The sequence below is a fragment of the Convolutriloba macropyga genome, chromosome 2 (assembly GCF_964194025.1).
Source record: "Convolutriloba macropyga chromosome 2, txConMacr16.3, whole genome shotgun sequence".
Lineage (NCBI taxonomy): Eukaryota > Metazoa > Xenacoelomorpha > Acoela > Convolutidae > Convolutriloba > Convolutriloba macropyga.
In genome coordinates, this window is record NC_134469.1 from 45,786,166 (window position 1) to 45,813,031 (window position 26,866).

General features: G+C 36.2%; 1 protein-coding gene across 1 annotated transcript in view; it reads left to right on the plus strand.

The window, feature by feature from the left end:
• Positions 1–26,866, plus strand: part of LOC142358703 (uncharacterized) — a 389,942-nt gene that overhangs the window by 232,605 nt on the left and 130,471 nt on the right. The window contains exons 11-14 of the mRNA XM_075410229.1: positions 14,518–14,844; positions 17,296–17,491; positions 21,944–22,006; positions 22,265–22,735. Of these exons, the coding sequence (XP_075266344.1) occupies positions 14,518–14,844; positions 17,296–17,491; positions 21,944–22,006; positions 22,265–22,735 (1,057 nt within the window). The remainder of the gene's footprint in view (positions 1–14,517; positions 14,845–17,295; positions 17,492–21,943; positions 22,007–22,264; positions 22,736–26,866) is intronic.

The following is a 26,866-nucleotide window of genomic DNA, read 5'->3' on the forward strand; positions in this document are numbered from 1 at the left end:
TTCTTTAAATCCCAATCATGCTTATTGGAATCAACAGCGGCTGTTTTCCGGCAATCTGCCGGGTTTGTTTGAAAATTTTAGTGAGTTTTTAGGTTTCTCCAGCCTAAAGGGCCAACGAACCTCCTCTAGGGTTGGACAATAGGTTACCGTATGATTTCTATTTGTAATGGAATGCTTTTCAATATTTCTTTTCACCACGAATTTTAGCATTTTTTTTCACAAAAATTGCTGTTTTTCAATTTTTTTGACATTTGATGTCTTTATTCAGATTCTTCAGCCTAACAGAAAATCTCCATTAGGGTTTGTTAATAAGCTGCTGGAAATTGTTTTTTGGTCATTTATTAGTTTTCAACTTATTATCACAATTTTTTGCAGTTTTTTATGCAACTTGCAACTTTTTTCAAGTTTTTCGAAATTGTTCGTCATTTTTTAGGTTTTTCCAGCCTCAAGAGCCAAATAGCCTCCTCTAAGGTTTGATAATAGGTTGACGAAAAATTTTACCGACCATGGGATGAGCAACTTTTTAGCAGTTTTTTGATAATTTTCAAATTTTTAGAAAATTATGTTCCAAGTTTATGGTTCTTTGAGCCAGTGAAACTATTTAAAGCCTGAAATAGGGATAATGGGTAGTCTCTTGAGACAATGAACTGGTTTTGAAGATTTTAATATCTGTTACATGTAAATCTAATTTTTATGACAAAAGAAACTCAGTAATGAGACTACGAGACTAGATAAACAAAAAATCTTATAACCGAAATAAACGTTAATTACGACCAAAACTCAAAGTCAAAATATTATCAGATGAAGACCGGCAAAAATCTAAGTAGTAATAGATAAGGCATCACAAACATCTAAATAAAATAACTTGTACTATTCTAGCAAAATATTATGTGAGACCGGTCTTTAATGAGAGTAGTTAAAAATCTGACCAGAAAGGGTAAAGTTTGAGAAGTTTTATATATTTGAAAATTGTTTTTTTTCCATAAAAAATCATTAGCTATCAACTGAAATCATTTAGGTAGGTTCTTTTATATCTCCCTAGGAAGCCATTGAGACCTGTCTTTTCCAGAATTTGTCTTGCGACTACTAAAAGCGACAAAATTTCAATTCTGTTATGAAATTTTAGGAAAAACGGCTTGATTTTCTGTCCTTCAAATGCAATGGGAACTGTTATTAATATTATGTGACAGAAAAACAAAAAAGGAAATGAAAAATGTGCGAACATTCAGAAATCACCAATTCTATCAAAACTCGAAGTATCTGTGGCTTAAAACTATAAAATTAAACAAAAAAAGTTTCTGGAAAGATGCAACCTGTGTTTACTGAGACTATGGTACAAATTGCCAGAATTGAAATACAAATTTGCAAAGTTCAAAAGTTAACTGGTTTTTTCCAACAAAATCTTTTCCATTTCTTGACAACCATAATTTTTCTACTAACAAAAACTTGATAAATGACATGTAACTCCTTAGAAAGCCATGTACCTCTTTCGTGGCAATTGAGTCTGAAGACTACAAATTAAACAGGATTGCAAACGGAACTCTGCTTTGGAATAATCGTAGAATATGAGTGTTGAAGCCACTACCAACCAGAGATATCAACTGAAAACGTTGAGTCGTCGCTTAGGTAATATCTATATAATAATTCCAACTCGAATGCTATACTACCAGTTGTAAGCGCCTATCTTCACATGTTTCAGCGTCGCTTATACATGCAGTCTAAAGTAATGCATGCATGCTATACGCCCATGTTTAAGCGCCACTCTTCACATGTTTTAACGGTCCTTGAACTTGCAGCCTAGCGTTTTGCATGCATTTCTTTTGCATGTGATGGACAATGGTTAACATCGCTCATATCTACATATGTGCTTGTGTTCTGTGGCTTGGTTTCAGTTTGCGTGTGGTTGATGTGTATTTATGTGTGCGTGCGTGAGTCAGTGAGTGCATGCGTGTGTGTGCGCTCGTGTGTGCTTGCACGTAGGCTTTCAAATAATAATTTTGTTCTTTTCGGTTTTGGGACGTTCACTTCGTTTTCAAACGTTTGCTTGGTTTTCAAACGTTCGATTCGTTTTTGAACCTTCTCTTAACTTGACTGCCTACGTCTAGGTGACTGTGTGTGTGTATGTGTGTGTGCGCGCGCGTGCCTGCGTGCGTTCGTGCGTGCGGGCGTGCGTGCGTACCTTTGTGTGTCTGTTAGAGAATGTGCGTGTTTGTGACCTTCAGTTGAGCTCAGGTTAACCATGGCATGGAGTACAACCACCGAAATAGGACATTGATTTTATCCTTGTGTGTGTAGGTGTGTGTTTGTGCGTACTTGCTTGCGAGTGTGTGCGCGTGTGTGTGCGTGCGTGCTTGCGTGCGCTCGTGTTAGACCTTGAGCCGTTGACATTTAACTGAAGTTAACCATTACATTGAGTTTAAACACTGAGTTGCGTTAATGCAAAACTGATTGTTCTTCTTACATTATATCTTTCCTAATGCATTGATTTTTGCATATCCAAGATGGTAGACGGTTTGGTAAACATCAGTTGGTGATCAAAATTAATTAAGGCGGGCAGGTCTGAACTTGTCTTAAGGTTTGTGAGAATTTGCTCAGATTTTTTTTTCATTGCCTCATAAAACGGCAAAGTTCAAAAGTTAAGTTGTTTTCAAACAAATCTTTTCAATTTCTTGACAAGCATAAATTTTCAACTAACAAAAACTCGACAAATAACGGGTAACTCCTTAGATATCCATTATAACTGTCCGTCGTGGCGATTGAGTCTGATGACTACAAATTAAGCAGGACTTCCAACGGAGCTCAAATTCTACAAATTTCCCAAAAGCAGTGTTGAAGCCACTACCAACCGGAGATATCAACTGAAAAACTTGAGTGGTCAATTAGGTCATAGTTGAATCTAATGGGTCCTCATTTCAGTGGGTCTATACGACAAAGACAACAAAGAACCACAATGTTTGACCAGTAACAAAAATTTAGTGAAGATAGTGTCAAAGCCATAAAAACTTTATATTTTCTCCTAAAGCTGGTTGGGACATGGCATTAATGGAACTGTTACAAGTTGTGAAAAAGAAGAGCTAAAAGAAGCAGTGTTTAAAAAGTTTTTCAAAACAGATTATTAATAGCCGCCCTCATCTTCTCAGCCGGCTATTATTGCGCTCGTATTTTTTTTTACTTCGTCGAACTTTTTTTCGCTTTACCATTTTGCCGCTTTTTCGACATTTTGCGTGAAATCTTTTTGACTTCTCTTGGCTAGTTTCTCTCTTCTCTCATTCTGCTTAAAGTGAATTTGAACATCAGTTGCTCAGCAAAGCAATTCAAAATGAACATAGTCGGTATAAAAAATTGAAGTCAGAAATAGACTACGCAATGTCATCAAAATAAATTGGACTAAAAAAATATTTTTGTACAAAAATCTTTTTTTTTCAATATATTCTATTCGTTCAATCCCAATCATGCTTATTGGAATCAACGGCGGCTATTTTCCGGCAATCTGCCGGGTATGTTTTCAAGGTCAATAATACCATTAACTATCAAATGGATTCATGAGAAAAATTAGATCTTCAGAGAAGCCCACTGAAACCTCTCATCATCGAGAATGTATGACTACAAAGGAACCACTAATATCTAGTGTAATACAAGTGTAATACTCATGTACCACACAATTATTCTTAATGTCATATTCAACGATGTACGAGCGTTCTAAAAGATATTACTCACTAAAGGATACCACTACATCAATCATCCTAAATTCAATGAACAAAAAAATCAGTTGAGCATATAGTTCCTCCTCCACTAAGATGGCTCGCAACAATTATGTCAATTAAATCATCTGAACAGAGTTTTGATTTTCTGTTCTCAGGGGTTCTTTTCAACAACCTCATAACCTCGCCACAGCTCATGTTTCTGGCAATTTCAAACTTTCCAATTTACCTTTTGTAATTTTTCCTTGAATCCCAATTTGTCAGCGCTCTGTGCCCTTTCCTGTTTGAATGAATTCAATGTTTCAAGAAAGAGCTCCCAGAGCAGTGGCGAGTTCATAGATATACGTTTGTGAACAATTTTTTTGATAAAGCCATTTGTTTTTAATACTTGCAAAACAATAGCTGGGGCTCCTATTGGCGACTCTAGAGAGGACAGGCAATGAGGCCCTGGGACATACCAAACACCCACAAAAACAAAAGGTTTTCGGAATTTTTAAAAAAAATTTTTAAGTAACCCCAAAATGGCCATATCTCGAAAACTAGAAGGTTCTGTAGGGTCAAATTTTTACACATGAAAGTCAATCTTTTTTTGAACATCCTGTAGCATGCAGGCAATGGGTCCTTTTTTACAAGACAGATTTATCGATTGTAAAAAGGAGCATTTGTTACATTACCCACTAAAAACAGTTGATCAGGTCATTATAGTCACAATAGCGCGTATAGATAACCGTTTTTTGTTCATTTGACTCAATCGTTTTGCTTATAATTTGGTTTTTTGTAGAATTGTTTGTTTTGGTGACTATGCATCAGTATGTAAGCATCAGCGTTGATGAGATGTTCTAGTTGTGTTTATGAGAGCCTAGTAATGCGTTTAAAGTGCAAAATGGGCTCATTTCTCATTTTTCGTCAAATTTTCGCTTTCCAATTATTTCAATTTTTGAATCATTGAGCAAACTTTTTTGAAAGCAATGTACATGGCAACGTCACTTAACTAATTCGGACATTGATTGAGCATCTCTATTTGGTGAAATTGTGTTTTTGATTAACATTGTACACATACTAATCCAATTTTAGTAGTGTTTTGTCTGATTTTTGTTTCTATTTTGTTTTGATTCTTTGGATTAAGGTTATCTTTGCTCAGCCGGGGATTATATTTTTGTTTTTAAATTTTTTTTCGACTTGACTTACATTTTAGCAATTTGTTTATCAGCGTTCAAAATTATGACGATTAATTTTTGTGTGTTTTTTTAATGTGACCTTCTTATTCTGGCATTTGGCACCCCTTTGTTTCTTGGAAATATCTATGCTGAGTTTTTGTGAATACCGTTAATTTTATTTAATGTGCCTTTATGAGTTGTTTAATTGCTCTCAAACGAAGTTTGTAGCAATTATATTAGACCTGTTGGTCTTTTTTTAAGCTATTTTTCGCTTGACCGATTTTTCGTCTGACGCTTTTGACTTTTCGTCCTCAAAAACGGGATAAACGGGTAGCGCCCAACAGGCATTAAGTGCTCTTAGAGTCTTTCAGCTCTGTTTCAGCTCCAACTATTTTGGAGACTTATACTTATGGTGTGAAGGGCGGTTCTTAGAGGTTGAGACACCCCCCCCCCCCCCCCGTTGACCCCCAACCCCCATTATTGCCTGCACCCCCTCCGCGCGATTGCCCCCCAACCCAGTGTTGCCCCCATCAGCCCCCGGTGCACCCCCCGTGGCTAGCTACTGACGAAGCCAACTGCTCGCCGGTCGTTTGAGAGCAATTCCTCCGACGTTAGTCGGGTATGTTTAAAAATTTTCATTTTTTAATTTTGCGTGCCGTGGTGTTTTCAATACGACGCAGTTCAATACAACAAGATGTTTTTTGTATTACCGTTATGGTATTTTAGTTATATTTTTGAACCAAATACTAATGTTTTTTTTTATACTTTTTTGCGGCTAGATTTTGATTATAATCAATTTTTTAAAACTGTTTAAAACAGTTTAAAACTGTTTATTAATTGCTCTCAAACGAATTTGTATCAATTCTATTAGACCTGTTGGTCTTTTTTGCGATTTTTCACTTGACCCGGTTTTGTCTACTGACCCATTTGACTTTTCGTCTGACCCATTTCACTTTTCGTCCTTAAAAAGTGGATAAACAGGTAGCGCCCAGCGGGCATTTGTTTTCATTTAGTCCATCAAGTGCTTAATGTGCTGAAGCTACTGGGAAGGCCGTAGTTTAAGGTTAAAAGGTCATTTTCAGGAGCCCCAAATGTTGCGATTTTTTGTGTTTTATTTTTTCGATTTGTTTTTTGGACCAGTCTAAAATTGAGACTGGTTAAAATTGATAAAGATTTTTTGCAAAACATACGTTTTTTATGGCCATTTTAAGAGCTATATGTTTTGGTAATCCAAACAAAAACACGCAATTTTATAGTATTTTTCACAAATTTCAGGCTTTTTGGAAAATTTTGTCATTTTGAGTTTTTTCAGCTCTAGGTGTCAAGGAATCTCCTTTACGGTTTGATATTATGTTACTGCAATGTTTCTGGTGGTAATGGAATGGTTTTCAACATTTTAACATCACTAGTTTTAGGATTTTTCATTGTACTCATTCAAGTTTTTCCTGACCCAGAGGCCAGAAAAACTCCATAAGGGTTTGATAACTAGTTACTGAAAAAAATTATCGGCCATTGAGTAGTGTTTAACTTTCCATTATCAAAATTTTTTTGCAATTTTTTGATAAAACTTGCAAAGGTTTTTGAAAATGTTTGTCATTTTTTAGGTTTTTCCAGCCTCGAGAGCCAAAGAACTTCCTTTAGGGTTTGATAATAATTTACTGCATACTATCTAGAGGTAATGGAAAGCTTTTCAAGATTTTAATATCACAAATTTAAGCAATTTTTTTTTAAAAAGTATTTGGATTTTTAGTTTTTAATATTTTTTGAACACTTCTCGGCACCTGGGGCCAAGATTTGATAGTAAATTCCTGCTTAGTTTTTTATTGTTAATGGAATGGTAATCAAAATTTTATTGACTCGAGTTTTAGCAATTTTGATAAAAATTTATAATTCAAATTTTTGGAAAATTAGTATCATGTTCCAAGTGTATGGATCTTTGAGCCAGTGAAACCATTTATGGCTTGAATAGGGATACTGGATAGTCTCTCGAGACTACGGAATGTTTCCTAAGATATAAGTAACGCGAAGTTTGTTAAAATTTGCCATTCTTTAAGAAGAATTTGAATATTTTGTCTTTTTCTGAGTTGAACGGTCATTACTAGCCAACGAAACTTTTCAAGTCTTGCAGTTGGCTTACATGCCAGAACTACAGAGACAAAAAGTGGTTTTCAACTTTTTGTTTCACTTCGAGATCTTTTAAATTTTGGACTTTTCAGTTTTTATAATTTAATCACTAACACGGCTAGGAAAGTAGAAGTTGCAGATTCGATTCTCATCATGAAAAATTTTTCTAGCACCTATTTCTCTCTTTGTGTCGGTTGGGGTTTCTTTCCTTTCTTTCTCGTTCACGTTTTCTCTCTCTCTCTCTCTCTCTCTCTTTCCTTAACTCTTTTGTTGATGCCGCTTTTCAGCTGCAGTTATTTGGCGTGATGTTTTCATTTATTGCCCTAATTAACGCTGAGTTATAGTGAAAATGTTTTTTATCATAAATGATTTAACTAGCACTTCTTAGGAAATCATTGTTATTTGCTCTCAAACGAAGATTGTAGCAATTATAGTAATCCTGTTGGTCTTTTTTTCGATTTTCCGCTTTACCGATTTTTCATTTGACCCACTTGATTTTTCGTCCTCAGATGCGGGATGAAGAGGTGGCGCCCAGAAGGTATTAAGTTCTTTTAGAGGCTTTAAGCTCACTGGTCTCCAGGTACGCGGTTCACAGAAACTGTTTTGGAGACTTATACTTATGGTGTGTAGGGCGGTTCTTAGAAGTTGATCCCTCAACTCACCCGCCCCATCAGCGCCCCCCTCCCAATCCCCAACCCTGCATATCGTTCAGGCCGTAAGAGCATCGTGTAGCCAAAGATATCCCTTCCACCGTTGCCCCCTGCCCTCACCGTTGCCCCACCCCTCGACCCGCTAAGGTGCACCACCCGCTGCGCTCACATCACGCCCCTTCAGTTAAGCTAAAGCTAGCCTCACTAAACCGTGGCTAGCCACTGACAAAGCCAACGGCTCGACGTTTGTTTGAGAGAAGTTGTTGGTTGTTTCGACTTTAGTTGATTGTTTCTTTCTTTTTCTGCTAGGCTTAAATTTTGAAATAGTTGGAATTCAAATTAATAAAAATCTCCAACACAAAAGCATTTGTGAATTTTTAAAAAATTTTTGTGATGTGATACCCCAACAAAAAATTGCGTTTTCCTGAGACCTAAATTTTGTGTTCCATTTTTTACAAATCGTTTTCTAGGAATTCTATCTGCCCAATCTCTCCTAATTTGGCCCAATGTCTCGAGTTGTATAGCTAATTAAAGGTTTCTGAACTTTTGATACCATTTATTTGTTCAAAGTTAATTCCTGGGTCAGTTTTTCAGTGGATTAGTTTTTGTCTTGTCATCTTCAAGATTTTTGCAATTTTTTAGCGTTGCTTCGATTATCAAGCTGAAGGAAAATTTTTGGTTACGTCGGCGGTTGTATTTTCCAAGTCAATTCTTGGGATGCAAGGAATAATTGTTTTAAGACAAAAGATAGTGGTTTTGTCTGCATTTAGGTCGTGTGGGGAGTTCCGGATGTTTTTTGATTTGTTCAAGATTGTTGATAGGAACAAATGCCGTTTCAATCACTATTATTAATCGCTCTCAAACAAATCACTATTATTAATCGCTCCCCATCAGCCCCCGGTGCACCCCCCGTGGCTAGCTTTCATTTTTAAATTTTCATTTTTGAATTTTGCGTGCCGTGGTGTTTTCAATACGACAAGATGTTGTTTGTATTACCGTTATGGTATTTTAGTTATATTTTTGAACCAAATACTAATGTTTGTTTTTTTTACACTCAATTTTTTTTTCAAATTTTTGGAAAATTATTAACATGTTCCAAGTTTATCGATCCAAGTTTATCTCTTGAGACAATAAAATGGTGGGCTGTAAGTGCTCTGAGAGCCCTTCAGCTCACTAGTCCCCAAGCATGCGATTCTCAGAAACTGTTTTGGAGACTTATACTTATGGTGTGAAGGGAGGTTCTTAGAGTTTGACCCCCCTCACACCCCCCACAATACTCCCACCGACACCATCCCCCTCCATAGCGGAGAATGTTTTCTGTTCATTCGCATGATGATGTTTTTGGTCACACTTGACTTGTCTCACTCTCAAAAGTGATGTTACGTTTTATAAGAGCTGTATTTTGTTTTTCGCATTTTTGCAAAGAAATGGGTGATGGTGGTGAGAGCAGTTCAGTTGAAATTGAATTCACGAATGAATCACTTCAAATCTCCTTATTGTTCAACCGTTGATTCAATTTCAACTGATTTGCGTGCGTGACGTCATTTTTGGCTCTTAGTGGAGAGTGTTTTCTGTTCATTCGCGTGATTAAGTTTTTGGTCACACTTGACTTGTCTCACTCTCAAAAGCAATAACGTTTTATACGTTTTATAATGTATATTGTTTATGGCGTTTTGCAAAGAAATGGGTAATGGCGGTGTACCGTTTTTGGATCTGTGTAACGTAAGTACAGTTTTTATAACCGAAAATGTTTGGCAATACTGTTACATTTAAAGAATCACTTTATAAACATATGAATAGGTTCCTAGTAGATTTTATGAATCGATTAGTTATTATGATGACGTGCTTTGTGTGGGGAACGAACTATATGCTCATCCGGGTTTGTTTTTGTTCAGAAAATTTTCGCCGATTGATGGATTCATCGTACAGAGTTGTGAGTGGTATCATTAGAAAGCTTGTCAAACATAGATAATCAATTTAAAGGGATTAGTTCGATATTTGCTTTTTCAAGAGTTTGAGGTTTAAAGTTTGCTGAACCTTAGTCTCATTTCCGTTGTTTTGTTCACGGTTGTCGTAATTTTTGTTCTCTTTTGTATATTTTGCTTATTTGAAAAACTTGTTAACAATAGTGTTAGTGGCTTCACAGATAAAACTACTAGCTGAATTGTTTGAACTGACTCTCTATTGTTTAGAATGATTGATAAATATTGAAAATTTGCCATTTTCTTATGGAAAAATAGCAGAAAATATGCTTCTGTAGCCCATTTTTTTCGACTTTTTACGGTATTAGAGACAAAACTTCTGAAAAATACCGTTTAAAACCAGATGAGGGCGATTTTTACCTTTGGCTTCTATTAAAAAATGTTCTGGAACTAACAATTTGCCGGCCTTTTGCTAATTTAAGTCGAGGTTTATCAAAAATGTGTCTTTTTTAATATGTTGAGATTTTGTAAATGAAGAATTATTCCAATTAAGTTGGCGAGCTGTCCTTTAGTTTTTCGTTTCGCATAATGAATTAATTTCGGTCCATATTTGTCCGAATTCTTTTTTAATTCCGATACGTGGTTTGAGTTGAAATCCTAAAACGTACGTCTGAGTTTTTTAGCCCTTAGATTGCATTTCATGACTGCTTGTAATTTTACTTCTCTCACACAGGGTTAGTAGCAATTAATATTAGTCACCGTCAGCTCCTCAACGGCTATTATTTAGTCGTTATCCCTTTATAAAGCTGTAAAGCTATAAGCTTTTTGGCTCTTAGTGGAGAGTGTTTTCTGTTCATTCGCGTGATTAAGTTTTTGGTCACACTTGACTTGTCTCACTCTCAAAAGCATTAACGTTTTATACGTTTTATGATATCTGTATATTGTTTATCGCGTTTGGCAAAGAAATGGGTAATGGCGGTGTACCGTCTTTTGATCTGTGTAACGTAAGTCTAGTTTTTATAACCGAAAATGTTTGGCAATACTGTTACATTTTAAGAATCACTTTATAAACATATGATAAGGTTCCTAGTAGATTTTATGAATCGATTAGTTATTATGATGACGTGCTTTGCAGGACTAGAAGAGAAGTATTGTAGTAGTCTCTGTAGTATTTTGATAACATTTTTTTTAGTTCCGATCTCACCTTAGTGTGGGGAACGAACTATATGCTCATCCGGGTTTGTTTTTGTTCAGAAACTTTTCGCCGATTGATGGATTCATCGTACAGAGTTGTGAGTGGTATCATTAGAAAGCTTGTCAAACATAGATAATCAATTTAAAATGATTAGTCCGATATTTGCTTTTTCAAGCTTTTGAGGTTTAAAGTTTGCTGAACCTTAGTCTCATTTCCGTTGTTTTGTTCACGGTTGTCGTAATTTTTGTTCTCTTTTTGGTAAATTTTGCTTATTTGAAAAACTTGTTAACGATAGTGTTAGTGGCTTCACAGATAAACTACTAGCTGAATTGTTTGAACTGACTCTATTGTTTAGAATGATTGATAAATATTGAAAATTTGCCATTTTCTTATGGAAAAATAGCAGAAAATATGCTTCTGTAGCCCATTTTTTTCGACTTTTTACGGTATTAGAGACAAAACTTCTGAAAAATACCGTTTAAAACCAGATGAGAGCGATTTTTACCTTTGGCTTCTATTAAAAAATGTTCTGGAACTAACAATTTGCCGGCCTTTTGCTAATTCGCTTTCTTAATGTTTTCTTGTGCGGCAATGTGGTTGCTGTTTTTTCTTTGTAATAGCCGCCGTCCGCCTCTCATCGGCTATTATTTAGGCGCTCTCCTTTTTTACAATTCAAAGAATTTGAATTTTTTTGGGACGCTGTCTTTTCTTTTGATAATCTCTACACATTTTGATAATTTCTGACGTCAAATAGAAGTAATTTTGCTCACGCCGGAACAGAAAGTTTAGCAAAAAGCGAGTGGTTTTGAGTTGGGAATTTTTTTTACTTCAATATCAAAGTGGCGAAAATACGGTGATTGGAAAAAAAATTCGCTTTCTCGATTGTGATCTTTTGTGACCTGTGGAAATTTTACTTTGGTTGCTAATTTAATTTTCTGATTGGATTTTTACTTCCCCTTTTTTGATCACGTCCATCGTTTTACATGAGTTTTACGATTTTCACGGTTTTTTTAACTCTTGACTTACCTCACTCACATTTTCGATTGAATGGATTTTATTTTTTTACTCATTGAATTACGTAGAATTTCAGAATCTAATTGAAACAATTTGTAACTTTTGTCAAAATGTCAGAAATTGACAAACGACAAATTCTGTCAATTTTATCACTTCTTTTTTCTTTTTCGGTTTTAATGCGGATGTGTGCCAAACGGGTCAGCGGTGGCTGTTTTCCGGCAATTGGCTGGCTATTTTTTTTCATGTTCGTCTTTTTGTGCGATCTTCTGTACTGCCGATTTTTCGTCCAACCAATTTTTCCTTGTCGTGATTTCATCAGAAATGGGATAAACTGTTAAGCCACGAAGGTATTAACATTGTATTTCACTTTTAGTTTACCGTGGTCTTGCAATTCGTCAGTTGCTATTCTTTTTGTAATTAATTGAAAAGATGAGTCAAGAAAAATGTATCCGACGGAAGTGGGTTATGCTGCATTGTGTAATTCTTCTGTATCCCGGTTTATTAATTTCGTTTAATCAAACTAATGAATTTTTAACAAAAAAGAACTAAATTTTAACTTTTTATACGAAAATGATTTGAGTTGAAGTGCTATATTTCTTTCTATAGAGTTTAGAGTTTCCATGGCAATTGTTTTACCTCTTAAACAGTTTTTATGCTGACGGTGGAAAAGGGGAAATTAAATGCTAATATTGACAATGAGTGGTTGGGAATCGCTTGACAATATTGACTTTTCGAGTGACCTTTACGCCCTTGACTTTTTGCGTTTCGCGTGATCTAAAATCCTCTCTCAATCACAATTTCAAGCAGCTTAACTCAATTGGCGGCAATTTAATACTAAAAGTCAAATGAAAAGTGCGCCGAAACGGGTGCCATTTTTCATTTTAAATCATAAAAGTGGTATATGTTCACCTCTAATGTGGTTAATTGCTCTTGAAGTTCATAGTATAATTGTAAACGTGTTGGTCTTTTTATGCAAATTTTTCGCTTGTTCATTTTGCGCTTTTCATCTAAAACAATCTTTGACTTCTCAAGTGACTTTTTCACGCTTTCGCTCTTCATTTTTGAGTAATCTCTATTGCTTTCACTCCGAAGCAAAGCTTGTTAATATAAATTCGGTTGCAGAATAGCGAAAACAAGGGACTGGTAGCCGAGTGGTCAGTGCATGTGGTTAAGGATCTGGAGGGCAGTGGTTGGAATCCTAGTGAGGTCAAACTTTTTTCTACCCGCCTCTTTCGAGAGCAATTCTTCCGTCATTAGTCGGTTAATGTTTATTTGAAGCCCACTGTTGAACTTCTTAGTCCCATTTAGCCCCCCCCCCCCCGACTGAAGCAGGCTGCAATTGATTAGAGATCCCTCTAGTCGTTCAAGAGCAATTCTTCCGACGTTTAGTCGGTTATGTTCATTTGAGCGGGCGCAAAAAGTTTATCCTGAAATGTAAGGTATGGTGGGAGGAAATGTTTGTAGATTGCTACCAGCAGTGACGCCACTGTTTGTTAATCGTGGCCTCTTGTGTTTCATTTTTTTCTTCTATGCTAACTTAACTCTATTGACCCTGAGCTGCGATATTATTGGGGAAGCCACTAGCCAGTCCCACCTTAACTATGAGCATTGGTGCGACTACATTGTTCGATGTTATTGTATGCCAACAAGCCAGGCCTTCTTTTGCTAGTGCTGTTACTGTAGGTACTTAGCCGGTCAGGAGTGAAATTGAGCCAGTTAGAATGTGTAAGAAAGGGAAAAGCTACAAACACTACTGATTCAAGAATCAGTTTTGCATAGATTGATGATACGCATCTTTTATTGCAAAAGCAACTAAGCGCTTCCCCCTCCCCCTTTCTCAATGGGCAATCCTTTACCCTTTTCACTCCAACCCATACGACTAGATGCACATCCCCTAAGCCCTCCTCCCCTACTCGCTGTACATAATTCGTTTATCCCCTCCCCTCCCCCACCTCGCTGCGTGATTTAACTAAGTCCAAGCCGGCCGCACCACTTTGTTTTTCGGGGGATGAAAGACAAACAGTGCTAAGGAAACGAAAGAGTGAAGAAGGAGTGAGTGCTAGGATGAATACAAGTTGGTAGTGAGAAATGGAGGTTAAGAGATAGATAGAGAGAAGACAAAAAGAAAGAAAGAAAAGGAAAGAAAGAAAAAGGGGAATACGAGGAGGGAAATAATGCAAAAGAAGGATAGGGACAATGGTAAGCCGCGGTGGTGGTTTTGGTGGTCGGTGGTCTCCCGTTCTGTTCTTGTTGTTATTATTATTATATATTGGTGGGGGCAGGTAAAGAAAAGAATACAGAAGATTCCAATTCAAATTACATGTTCCTTTTGTTCCAATTCATTCTTTCAGCTTGTTACCATAATTTTATCGTCTCTCCAAAATCATGCTCTATTGCCAACCTGTTGGCCCGATGATTTTTATGCACGTATTTTCAGTCGCGGCTGTCTTCGAATGTGTTCTAACTGAATAAAAAAGATAAAAGTTCACATTTATTATTTGCTTGAAACTGCATTGTCCATAAAATTGCCCTCCTCCACATTTTGTCTCAGACTATTTGGAATCTGTAAGTTTCATTACTTAGAGATTAGGTCAAGTATTTCATTGAAATTTCTCATTGAGAAATCTGAAAGAGCAGAAAATGTATTCAGCTCACGGTGAAAGTGTATTGCAACTCCGGTCTGATTTTTAATAACTGTGTGAAATATGTTTAGCATTCTTCTGAATTATGTTTAGTTGGTGATAATTTATTTAGATGAGCCTGTACTTCAATGACAAAGACAATCAACTAACGGTGACCTTAAACCAAGCGATCGAATTGATATCGCGCGATGATGGCCTTCCAAGAAACCCCTATGCAAAGTTGTACCTCCTGCCCGATCGTCGCGATGACTCATTGAGGCGCACTAAGACATGCTACTCAACGTTACAACCCGTGTGGAACCAGACGTTTACCTTCTACGTGGCCGCCTCACAACTTGTTGAGAAAGAGCTTGAAGTTACTCTCTGGGATAACAGTTTTGTGGACCAGGGATCCGAACACTCAATAGGTCCTGTAGCTGTCAAAGAGTTCCTAGGCGAGGTAAATCTAGAAATCATTCTGAGAACATAAAACTAATGAAACCGATGACAATGTACAATTCAGGTAATAATAAATTGTTTTCAGCAGAAAATTAACAAAAATGTTCTTAGTTAATAAATCATAGGAATTAATTTCTGTCGATCGAAGTTCGAAGCAATTATTGTTGTCGTATGGATTTTTGTATGTTAGAATTTAGCGTGACATCTTTTAACTTTTCAAGTGGCTTTTAAATTGATTTTTGCGTGATCTAAGTTGTTTATCACTCGTTACATTTATCAGATGACCTCAATTGGCAGCAGGTTACTATCAAAATTCAACCGAGAAGCCGCTAAATGAACTTTATGCACCCCACACTTTATGCACCTCACCCCCTACCCTCCTACAAGCCACTTCATTCCACCTGACTGCATCAGGCTGGATTAGAATCGACGTCCGGGCTCGGGAGAAGTTAATCCGACGTTAGATAGTTATGTTTAATAGCCGCGAAGTGGTGGTGACGCTATCCCATCGTGGTTTTTATGACTCGATCAGGAGTAGTGGTTTTCTTGAGGTTTTTTTTACCGGAAGTACTATTTGTTCAAACGGCGTTTTGACATAAAAAGTGAAAGCGAGTAAAGTGGCCGTGTGAAAGAATTTTTCTCAGCGAGAAAAGTTTTTTTTGATCATGCACTGCGTTCAGTGAATGAGTTTTTGACAGAATGGCGCATAAAAGCTTTTTGTCAGTTTTTTGTCCTATTTGCTCAGTTTTTTGCTCATTTTTTGGTTTTTGTAGAAAAACTTTTTAGGCGATGCTGTATTAATGTAGTCCTCTGAAATTGATACCACAGTGTTTTTAAGAGTTTAACAATAATTTTCTGGTTTAAAATAAGAACCTCTTTATTCAAATTTTGGCTTTTCTTCATTGATTTCTTAAATTTGTTTTCATGGTTTTTTCGCAAATCGTTTTTATATAACGCTAACGAATTTTTGAGTGCTGCCTGTGTTTGTTGTGCAATCATTAATAACATGCCCGATGGTTTGATATGTGAGTCGATAGTAGTGCTTTTTGGTTTCAATGACTTTGCACTACTGGTTTCCGAAAATCTTTAAGTGGATTTTTAAGTTCTCGTTGTTTGTTCTTATTAACAATAATTTTTATTGACCTTTTTGTGGGGCGTAATGTTGGACAATTTATGGGCTTCAGGTTTTTGTTATTGTATTTGTTGAGTTTGATACTTTTTTTCCAGAAAGTTATGATCTTGGTTCTTTTCCGCCTAATGGAAGTTATAAAACATGTATTTTGAGTTTTGAACTAGGTTAAGAGTTTTAGTTGTTTTTTTTTCACCGTGAGGACACTAATTTTCGATACGATTCTGATTTTAGCAAATTTTCTTTTTTGTATCACTTTCTTTGTCTTTAATCGATTTCGTCAAGGTGTTATGTGGTGTAAGGAATAAAAAGATGCTTAGTGGCGATATTAGGCAATTAAGTTCCTTGGAGTGTATTTCAGGACTTTGCCTGCTATTTTTTTTACAATTCAAAGAATTTGAATTGTATTGGGGCGCTGTCTTTTTTTAATATCTGTTCACACATTTTCATGATTTTTGAAGTCAAATTGTAGTGGTGATTTTGGTCGCGCCGAAACAGGAAGTGGAGCGAAAAAGCGAGTAGTTTTGCAGCGTGAAATTTTGTTGCTCTAATTTTAAAATAGAGTGATAAAACGGTGTTTGAACAAAAATTCGTTTTCTCGCTAGTGGTTTTTTGTTCACATGCGGAAATTTCACTTTAATTTTTCACTATTTTTTCGTTTTTTTGTGTCGGATTTTTTTTCTTAATGGTTTTCCGAATCCATTCATGGTTCATTCTAGGCCTTGTTTTTTTTGTGTGAACCAAAGTTCCATTTCTGGCTATTGGTTTTTTGTTTTTTGTTCACATGCGGCATTTTGACATTGGGTTTCTGTTTTTTTATTTTTTTTTTAGAAATGGTATGTCAATTCACTCATAGTCCGTTCTAGGTCTTGTTTTTTGTTTAGTCAATGAAAATTCTTTGAATTGTACGTCAGGACTTGTCCTGCTATGTTTTTATTTTCATTTGATTTTATTTTTCGGTTTACATAAGTCATCGCTTTCTTCTGACTTAGCTCGCTGCCTGTTTGAACTGAATGGAATATAGAATTGATCGCACATGTTTACGCAAATACGTTCGACGTCAAATATTGAAGGCAATAGAAAAGCGATAAACCGAAAAAGCCCAATTAAAAACTTTTAATTACTAATTAAAAATGTTCTGCTAATTGCTTCAAGTAATTACTCTTATAGTCCTCCAATTTGGAGGCTGATTTCACAATATTTAGCGAATCTAATGAAACTGCGGTCCAGATTAGATCACTTTTTGACTTTTGGAGAGTCAAAAAGTGATCTGCCGCCATAAAACAACCGTGGATATTAAGATTCTGGTTCGAATGCTTCCAGGTTCTTCTGAGTCTGGACCAGGTGGTCTCGCTAGACAATGGAGGAAGTGGCACCAGTGGCGGTGAGCTGAAATGGTGGGACTTGCATGTGCACGATTCGTCCAGCTCTCACTCCTTACCCATACCTTCCCCACCCCCTCCCTCTTTCAGACAGCAGCAGCAGAGTATGCACTCCAAAGACCTCAATATTAATCACCGTAAGTTACCCTCGGTTTCATCAATTCATAATATCGGAAGTTAGTTGTTATTTGTATGATACGTTTTAGCGATTAGGTTACAATTGCAAATCCTGATTTTTCGCTTGGGAACAAAATTTTGTTTTTGATAGCTGCAAAGCGATAGCTGAGGCTATTATTGGCCTTCTCTTGCTTTTTTTTAATGGCCGCGTCGTCAATTCCAGGCGGCTATTATAGCACTCCTAATTTTTTTTACAATTCAAAGAATTTGAATTGTATTGGTGCGCTGTGTTTTTTTTAAGATGTGTTCACACATTTTTCAATGACTTTGATCTTTCAAAACGGGATACAGGTAAAGCCCAGCGGGCATTAAGTTTCATTAGAGGCCTAAAGTGGGCTTTAGTAGTCCTTCAAGTGCTTACAGTGGTGCAGCTGCTGGGATGGCCTTAATTTAAAGGTAAAAGTTCATTTTTAGGAGTTTTTGGGCTCAAAATGGTGCAATTTTTCACGTTTTTTTTTAAATTTTTTTTTGAGTTTTTCTGTTTGATTAGTCTTAGGTTGAAGTTTTTAAAAGTTGATGAAGGTCTTTTGCGAGACAAAATTGCTTGTTATGACCACTTTATGTGCTATATGTTTTGGTACTACAGACACAAACACGCAAAATGATACTAATTTTTTCAATTTTTTTCAGGTTTTCTGAAAATTTTTGTCATTTTGAGTTTTTTTAGCCCTAGGTGTCAAGACACCTCCTCTAGGATTTCATAAAGGGTTTGATGATAGATTACTGCTTAGTTTCTAGTGGTAATTGAATGGTTTTCAACTTTTTGCCATCATAAATTATAGCATTTTTGACAAAGCTTGCAATTTTTTTCATATTTTTGGACATTTATTCTCATTATTCAAGTTGTTTGAATCCCAGGGGCCAGCAAACCTCATCAGGGGTTGGCTAATAGGTTACTGAAAAGCTTTTATTTGCCATGGAACAGGTTTCATTTTTTGAATATCACAAATTTTGGCAATTTTCTTTCACAAAAATTGCATTTTTTTCAGGTTTTTGAAAAAGTTCGTAATTTTTTCAGTTTTTCCAGCTTCAGGTAAAAGGCAATCTCCTTTAAGATTTGTTAATAGGGCACTGCATAGTTTCTATTAACATTGGAATTGTTTTGAACTTTTTAATGTCTCGAATTTTAGCATTTATTTTTTTATAAAATTGCAATTTTTTTAAGGTTTCCTAAATTTTTTGTCAGTTTTTGATATTCGTACATTCTCAAGTGCGAGAAAACATATTCCACGTTCTGATGAAAGGTTGCTGCATGGTGTTTAGTTTCAATGGATTTGTTTTTAACAATCCAACAACCAACTTTTAGAAGATTTTTGATAAAATTTGCAATTTGGCAATTGAATGGCTTTCAACATTTTAATAGAACGAAAAATTATTGCGTATCGGTCTGACTTTTTAAAAGCTTGGAATTGGGTTACTGGATAGCCTCTAGAGACACAGCAATGATTCTGAAGATATTAATATCAAAATTTTTAGCAAAATTTCATTAAATTTTGCAATTGATTTTTAGGTCATTTTTGAGTTAATCGATCTTCAAGGGCCAATGAAGATTTTTCAGGTCTTGCTGATATAATAGTGGACCGATTTCAGAAACAAAAGTTGGTTTTGAACATATTTGTGAAATAAGTTTTTTTAAAGAGAAAATTTTGCCTTAGGTTTAAGAGCTTCAAGAGTTTTAGCAATGAGTATATTTTTCTTCAGTTTTGATTCTTTTAGTTTCTCAAATATTTGATGATTTTGTTTGTGTTCTTGCTGGCATTGTTGAATTGATCTGCTGGTCAGATAGAGTACGTCTGAGTTTCTCATTCAATTTTTTGAATTGTATTTCAGGACTTTTCCTGCTATGTTTTTTTACTTCGTCGAACAGATTTTTGATTCGTCTTACCCTGACTTCTTGGAATTGACTCTTCAATGACTTACCTCACTCAAAAAAATGACTTCTGAACTCACCTATTGAACTTTAATTTTTGTGAAAATTTACTTGTTAAAGGTCAATAGTTTGCATCTAAGTAGTGCCAAACATATATGCCCTAATTCTTGATTATTAGAGTCTTGAGTTTTTGATTTTGGGATCTTCTCCGTGTGCCCCCAGTACGTTATGCGCTCCCCAGTTACAGAGCACGTGACATTACATCGTAAGTCATTATGTAAAAAATATTGCACGTGCATCTGAGGGGTGCAAATAATATGCGCCCACTAAGATGAGGGGCACAAACGGAAGAGGTCCTAATTTTGAAAAGCCCTATTAGGGCTTTCTCCTTATGGAGCTTATGTGTCTCATAAAAATGACAGTCCAAAGCTAACCCAAAAAGTCTAGTGGTCTATTAAAGGACTGGTGGTCGATCTGTCTGTCTAATCTCGTTACTTGTTCCAATTCATGGAAGGCCCCAAGCGTCTATCGCGGCTATTTTCCGGCAATCTGCGGGCTATGTTTACAATCCAAAGGATTTGGATGGTATAGGTGTGCTGTTTTACGACTCGATATTCGTGGAACGTCTTTTTTTTATCGATAATATTGTTGGAGTGCAGTTGCAGAAAATAAAATGGGTAAAAACAAAGTGTTTACTTAAAGTGTCTACTTTCACTGAATTAAGTAATACAAATTTCTTATTTTCAGGTTTTCAGTTGTTTTTATTGTTTTTAAAAAATCTTTTTCTGCGAAGTACTGGTCGGATCTGTGTTCTAGAAGAATTAATTAACTTTTTCTCGGAATATTGTTTATGAGGTCGCTTTTTATCCTTTTCAATATATTTTTAATAGCCGTGAAGCGATAGCGGCTATTATTGAGGACATACTGTTTTTTTTTAATTCGTCGTCTCCATCGATGATTCTTACGACCTGACTTTTTGGAATTGGACTTTTTCAATGACTTCAGTGACTTCTACTGCTTTGCAGTTAAAATTTGTGTTCGTGACGTCATTTGTTCCGCTTTTAGCTCAATTGCGTGACTTAACTCACTTAAGAAAATCAATTCTGAACTCTTTTATGGAACTTCAATTTCTATTAATATTAGCTACTTAGAGGTCAATAGTGTGCATCTAATTAGGGCCAAACTATATGCTCTAAATCCTGAGTAAAAGAGTCTTGGGTTTTAATTTTGAATGTTTATTTTGAAAAAGCTTCATTAGGGCTTTTGCCGTGTAGAGCAAATGTCTCATAAAACTGACAGTCCGAATCTAACCCAAAAAGTCTAGTGGTCTATTACGAAGCTGGTGGTCGATCTGTCAATCTTATTTCTTTAGTTGTTTCAATTCATTGTAGGCCACAATCGTCTATCACGGCTATTTTCCGGCAATCTGCGGGCTATGTTTTGAATTTTCTAGACAGTATTGTTTTTTTCATTTCCTTCGACATGAATTTATCGTTCACTCGTTTTAAATTGCTCTCAAACGAAGTTTATAGCAATTATATTACTTTTATTCACGCGGAAATGCTCAAAACAGCCTTTTCCCTGATCTTTTAATGCCCCTCTTTCACTGCTTTGTTTTACTGGTTTTATGTGCGTGATGCCACACGCCCACCGACCGCCCGCACATCAGTCCCCCAATCCACACTGCGGTGCACCCTCGCTGCGCTCACCTCACGCCCCTTCAATTAAGCTAAAGCTAGCCTCACTAAACCGTGGCTAGCTACCGTGACGCCAACCGCTCGCCGGTCATTTGAGAGCAATTCGCCCGACGTTAGACGGTTATGTATTTTGGACCTGTTACCTTGTCTTTTAATTGATAATATGTATTCTCGAACTGACTGCATTTTCGAGATACTAGTTCTTACTTGTGATTTTGGAGTCAGAACTTATGTAAACTTTTCATATGGTTTTGTGTTCGGCGTTTTATTTTTTCATGGAAATTCTCCTGTGAAGGTTTCAAAATGTTTTGTGTTTTAATCTCCGCATCAGGTCAGTGAGGATGGGCAGTTTTCTACTCTGTGTGGTTTTCGGAATTCTTCTAAGGGAATTATTTCCTTTTCTTGGCCAAAGGCTTTTTTCTGAAATTTTTAAGATAAAAATAGTCAATTTGGGATCTGTTTCACTCTAAAATTGAGTTTTCTTTAATTCAAAGAGATAATATCAAGTGAGTGCGTGTCACTCTAAATGAAGGGTATTTACAAGCAGGTCAGCTATTACAAGCAGCAATAAGTTAAGAGATTTTTAATCAAAATCTTTTTGAAACTGCAGATCTACGAAGCTGTTGTGGTTTTTTTCTAGCCATCTGCCGGCTATGTTATTAGAGTATTGAAACAGTATTCTGCTGGCTATTGTACAATTTAATGGTTAATGAACTCAAAGAGGTTGGACTATCAGTTAACATATTAATTATCAAGATGTAACATATCGAAAATAGATAATCGTATGCCTGTGGAGCTGAAGGAAGTAGTTCCGAAGTGGTCTCTTCTGAATGAATTCTGTTTAGACTCACTCGGTGGAGTTGCATGGAGCGGCGAACGCGATCCGACTCATATGGATGATCCTCACAGTGAGTACGAGAAACGAAAAATCACGCTAAACATTTATCGAAATGATACTGCACTATAGGTTATTTATCAATTTAGCAAGCATACATTTTCAGTGTCACTGAAAAGTTCTTTTCTTTTTGTGATTGTGTTAAGTGTTATTTTGTAATGCGATATTTGTTGCCGACAACTTTATTAACACTTCACAAATCATCGTGTAAATATGTATCATCTTTATAAAACGCGCGCTCAGATTCATGTTTATTTACGCGCGCTTGTAGACTTGGGATTTCCCTCCTCACAACAGAACTGGAGTGCGGACACAGTAAACCGCCTCCTTTCTAATGTCAAAAGAAGCATGCAACTTCCGCTCACTTTCAACTCAGCACATAGCTCCCCCTTCAAAACATGGAGAGGCGAAAAGGGCTCTCCCCACCATTCCCACCTACATAGCCGATCTCTTTCCCCTCAGCATAGACGCGCGCAATCCTCTTCCACCTTGTACACTCCACAAAATTTCAGAAGTGGCCATTACACGGAAGGCATGCTTAACTACGAGTTTCAAAGTCAGCCGCGAGTGCAAACTTTTCAAGCCAGAACTCCTGAGCCTCCAGGCATGGAGTCTCTAAAATTAAGCTATGACATTTTAGCGAACACTTACGGAAATGGGTCGAGAGAGCGGCCACATTCGGCTAATATGTTTGCATCAGTGTTGGCCCAGCCTTCGTCCCTCTTCAACGAAATAATGCAAAGTAATTTGGCAGCTGCTTCATAATCACTTGCAACCTGTCATCGATTGGTGTCATCACATCATGTTACATATCATTGCCTCCTCAATCATTTACATCATCAACATATTCGAAAGTTTCAGTTTTCCCAATTATAATCACACTTACTCCAATCATTTTTATAGCTGCGAATCTGTAAGCTGAGCGTAGCTATATTGCGGTGCTCTTGGTTTTTACAATTCAAAGAATTTGAATTGTATTAGGGCGCTGTCTTTTTACGACTCGAAGAGGAGTATTGGAGAAGTCCTTTTTTTTAATCACTTTTATTGGGGTGATTTTTGAAGCGGGAAATGAAACGCGTGAAAAAATTGGAGTGAAGAGCGGAGCGAAAAGAGAGTGGTTTTTGTTCATACCGCTGTTTTTGAGAGAGCGAGAAATTGATGTGTGAAAAAAATTTCTCTAAGCGAGCGAAATTTTTGTGTTCGCATGCTGCATTGAAAAGCAGTTTTTTCCAACTTTTGATGGTTAAGAGGTTTGATTATGTTATTGTATTAGTTTTAGGCTTGTTTTGATAGGAATTGAAAGTTTCAAGTAGTTAATTAGAGTTTAATGATAGTTTGTAGGTTTTTGATCAGTTTTGCTGATTTGTAGAGGAAATTTAATGATTTTTTGACTATTTTTGTGTTTTAACGCTTTAAGTGGGATTTTAATAGAAGCTTGTTACATAAGGAATGTTCAGATACAATTTGACTCAAGTTTTCTTGGTATAAAATATGGTTTTTTTTAGTAAAATTGACAGAAAAATTGAGAAATTTTGAACCAATTTTCTTATTTTTTTTGCAGTTTTTCTTTTTTTTTTAATACTTAGACAAGTTTCTTAGCCTATTACGACTTGCCCATTATGTTAGGAGGTTTTCATTGCTCTAATTGCAAAGGAACTTTACTCGGCTCTATGTTTCCTTGTACTATTAAAATAAACTCATTTAGTTTTTCTATTTTTTTTGTTCAATTTGTTTTTGAATGTGGTTTCTATTCTTCCCTATTTTTTTATGGCATTTGTGCAGGTTCAGGGTTCACAATAGTATTTCTATTTAGTCATAAGTATGCGAGTCGTTTCCGGAATTCTTCAGGCTATTTATTTTTTCAAGATCTGTTCACACATTTTCATGATTTTTGAAGTCAAATTGGAGTAGTGATTTTGGTCACGCCGAAACAGGAAGTGGAGCGAAAAAGCGAGTGGTTTTGTGGCGTGATTTTTTTCGCTCTAAATTTAAAGTAGAGTGAGCAAAAACTGTGTTTGAACAAAAATTCGCTTTCTCGCTAGTGGTTTTTTGTTCACATGCGGCAATTTCACTTTGATTTTTACTGTTTTTTTCAATTTTTGGGATTGTTTTTTTTAAATGGTTTTTCCAATCCATTCATAGTTCGTTCTAGATCTAGTTTTCTGTTTAGTCAATGGAAATTCTTGGCATTATACGTCAGGACTTGTCCTGCTATGTTTTTTGTTTCGTCGTCTGACGCTCCATTTTCGTTTTACATTTGTTCCAGAACATCCTGTCTCGTCTCTGCTTAAATGGTTTTTTCGCGCTTGATTTCACAATTTTTGCGTGATCTAAATTGCGGTTATTCAGAAGTTGGCTGTTGCTAAAACAAAGTTGATTGTAAGAAGAAACATTGAATGTTCCAAAAGCCGAGTGGTTAAGGCGGCTGGCTGTTAATCGGGGAGATCGGACGTTCGAGCCACGGCAGTGAAATTTTTTTGGCTTCCAAAGCAACCTCCTTTGAATCAAAGTTGTAAGTTTTATAGGCGGCGGCGATAACTTCTATCAACTTATTTCCCATCTGTATTTTACAGCACGCAAGTCTATTTCGCAGCTATTCCGGCAATCTGCCGGCTACGTTTAAAATTATTGTTACGCTTATTGGGTGCGAAAATCGCGCTATGTTAGAACTTGGTCTTCTCATTGTTCGCCAAGTCAGGTCCGAGATCTGCATTTTTCAAATTCCCAATTTTTTGAGTCTTTATTAATAGCCGCACAGCGATAGCTGGGACTATTATTGGCCTTCTGTTGGTTTTTTTTACATCGTCGTCGCGATTTTTGCTTTCGACCATTTGACGTCACAACCAATTCAAATCTGCTTTTGGTTCATTCGTTCATACAATTTCAACTGAAGTGCGTGCGTGAAGTCATTTTTCGCTCTTAATGGAGCGAGTTTTTTTGTTCATTCGCGTGATTAAATTTTCGGTCACACTTGACTTTCCTCACTCTCAAAAATGACTTCCTCACTTTGAAATTGACTTTTTACTTCAATTCAAAGAGATAAGTTCAAATGGGTTTGTGTCACTCTAAATGAAGGTTATTTGAGAGCAGCTAATAGAGGCAGCAAAAATTTTTACTGATTTTTAATCAAAATATAACATATCAGCCTTCGATTTTTTTGGTCTGTCTTTTTACTGTTTTTTTGGGACTGCAGATCTAAGAAGCTATTACGGCTATTTTCTGACAATTTGCCAGCTATGTTTTATATTTTGCATTCTTTCCATTAAGACTGAATCAATTGTGCAAGTTCCTGTAGCTTACCGCAAAAAGAAAAATTTTGAGATAAATAGTGAACTGTTGCTCAGTTTTGAACATTCAATATTGAAATATATTCGAGTATATTCAAAGATGATGTGAAGTGTTTATGTTGCAATCATATGTTCAAATTTCTCAATGCTCAGACTTCAATTTTTGCGTCTTTTGTTTTAATTGCTCTCAAACGAAGTTTTTAGCTGTTATATCAGTCCTGTTGATCTTTTTTATATTTGCTAAGCTGTAAGCGGAGCGTGTGTATTTATATTGTGGTGTTCCACTGATTTTTACCATTGAAAGAATTTGAATTGTATTGCACACTGTCTTTCTTACAACTCGAAGAGCGAGTGTTGGTGGAGCGTCTTTTTGATCGATAAATGTATTTGAAGTGTATGCAAAAAGGGTAGTGAAATGCGTGAAAACCAAGTTTCTGATAAAGAACAGAGAGAAGAGGGTGGTTTTCTGTTCATGTAGCTTCTTGAGAGAGCGAGAAAAGTAAGTATGAAAATTTTTTTGCTAAACAAGCGATTTTTTTTCTTGCGGCATTTTCAAAGCAGTTTTTAATCCCTATTTATTCAATTAAAAGTGTTTTTATCTTTTATATCAAAAAGCAATAGTGCGTCTGAAAGCATTTTTGATCATCTGGAGCAAATGATAAACTTTAAGATTAAATTTTGAGCTATTTAATATTAGTCCGGTCGGTCTTTTTTATGCGATTTTTCGCTTGACCGATTTTTCGTCTGACGCTTTCGTCCGAGTTTTTGTCCTCAAAACGGGATAAAAAGGTAGCACACTGCGGGCGCTAAGTGCTCTTGGAGCCTTTCAGCTCTATTTCAGCTCAAACTGCTTTGGAAACTTTACGTATGGTGTGAAGTGCCGAATAGCGGTTGAAGACACCCCACCCCACTGTTGACCCCCTTCCACTATTGCTCCCACCCCCTACCGCGCTGTTCCCCCCACCCTACTGTCGCCCCCCCTCCCTGCGGCGTACCCACCACCCCCACACCGTGGCTACGTCCAAACAACCGATCGTTATCATATATAACCAACCCTCAATTTTATACTAATTTTTATTTTTTTTTTCAAGCTTTTTTGAGTTTTTCAGCCCTAGGTGTTAAGGAACCTCCTTGAGGGTTTTATAATAGGTTACTGCATAGTTTCTAGTGGAAGGGGAATGGTTTCAACTTTTTAACATCACAAATTTTACCATTCTTTTGACAAAACTTTTTTCAATTTTTTTGACATTTTCTTCATTATAGAAGTTTTTACAGACACAGAGGCCAGAAAACCTCCCTGAGGGTTTAAGAATAAGTCACTGAAAATTTTTTATTGGCCATGGAATAGTTTTAAACTTTTTAATATCACAATTTTTGGCATTCTTCGATAAATTTTTCAATTTTTTTTCAAGATTTTTCAAGCCTCAAGAGCCGAGGAACCTCCTCTAGGATTTGACAATAGTTTACTGTATAGTTTCTAAATAGAATGGATTGTGTTTCAAGATTTCAACACCACAATTTTTAAAAAAATTTTCGCAAAACTTTCAATTTTTTTTATTCTTTGTCATTCAGGTTTTTCAGCCTAA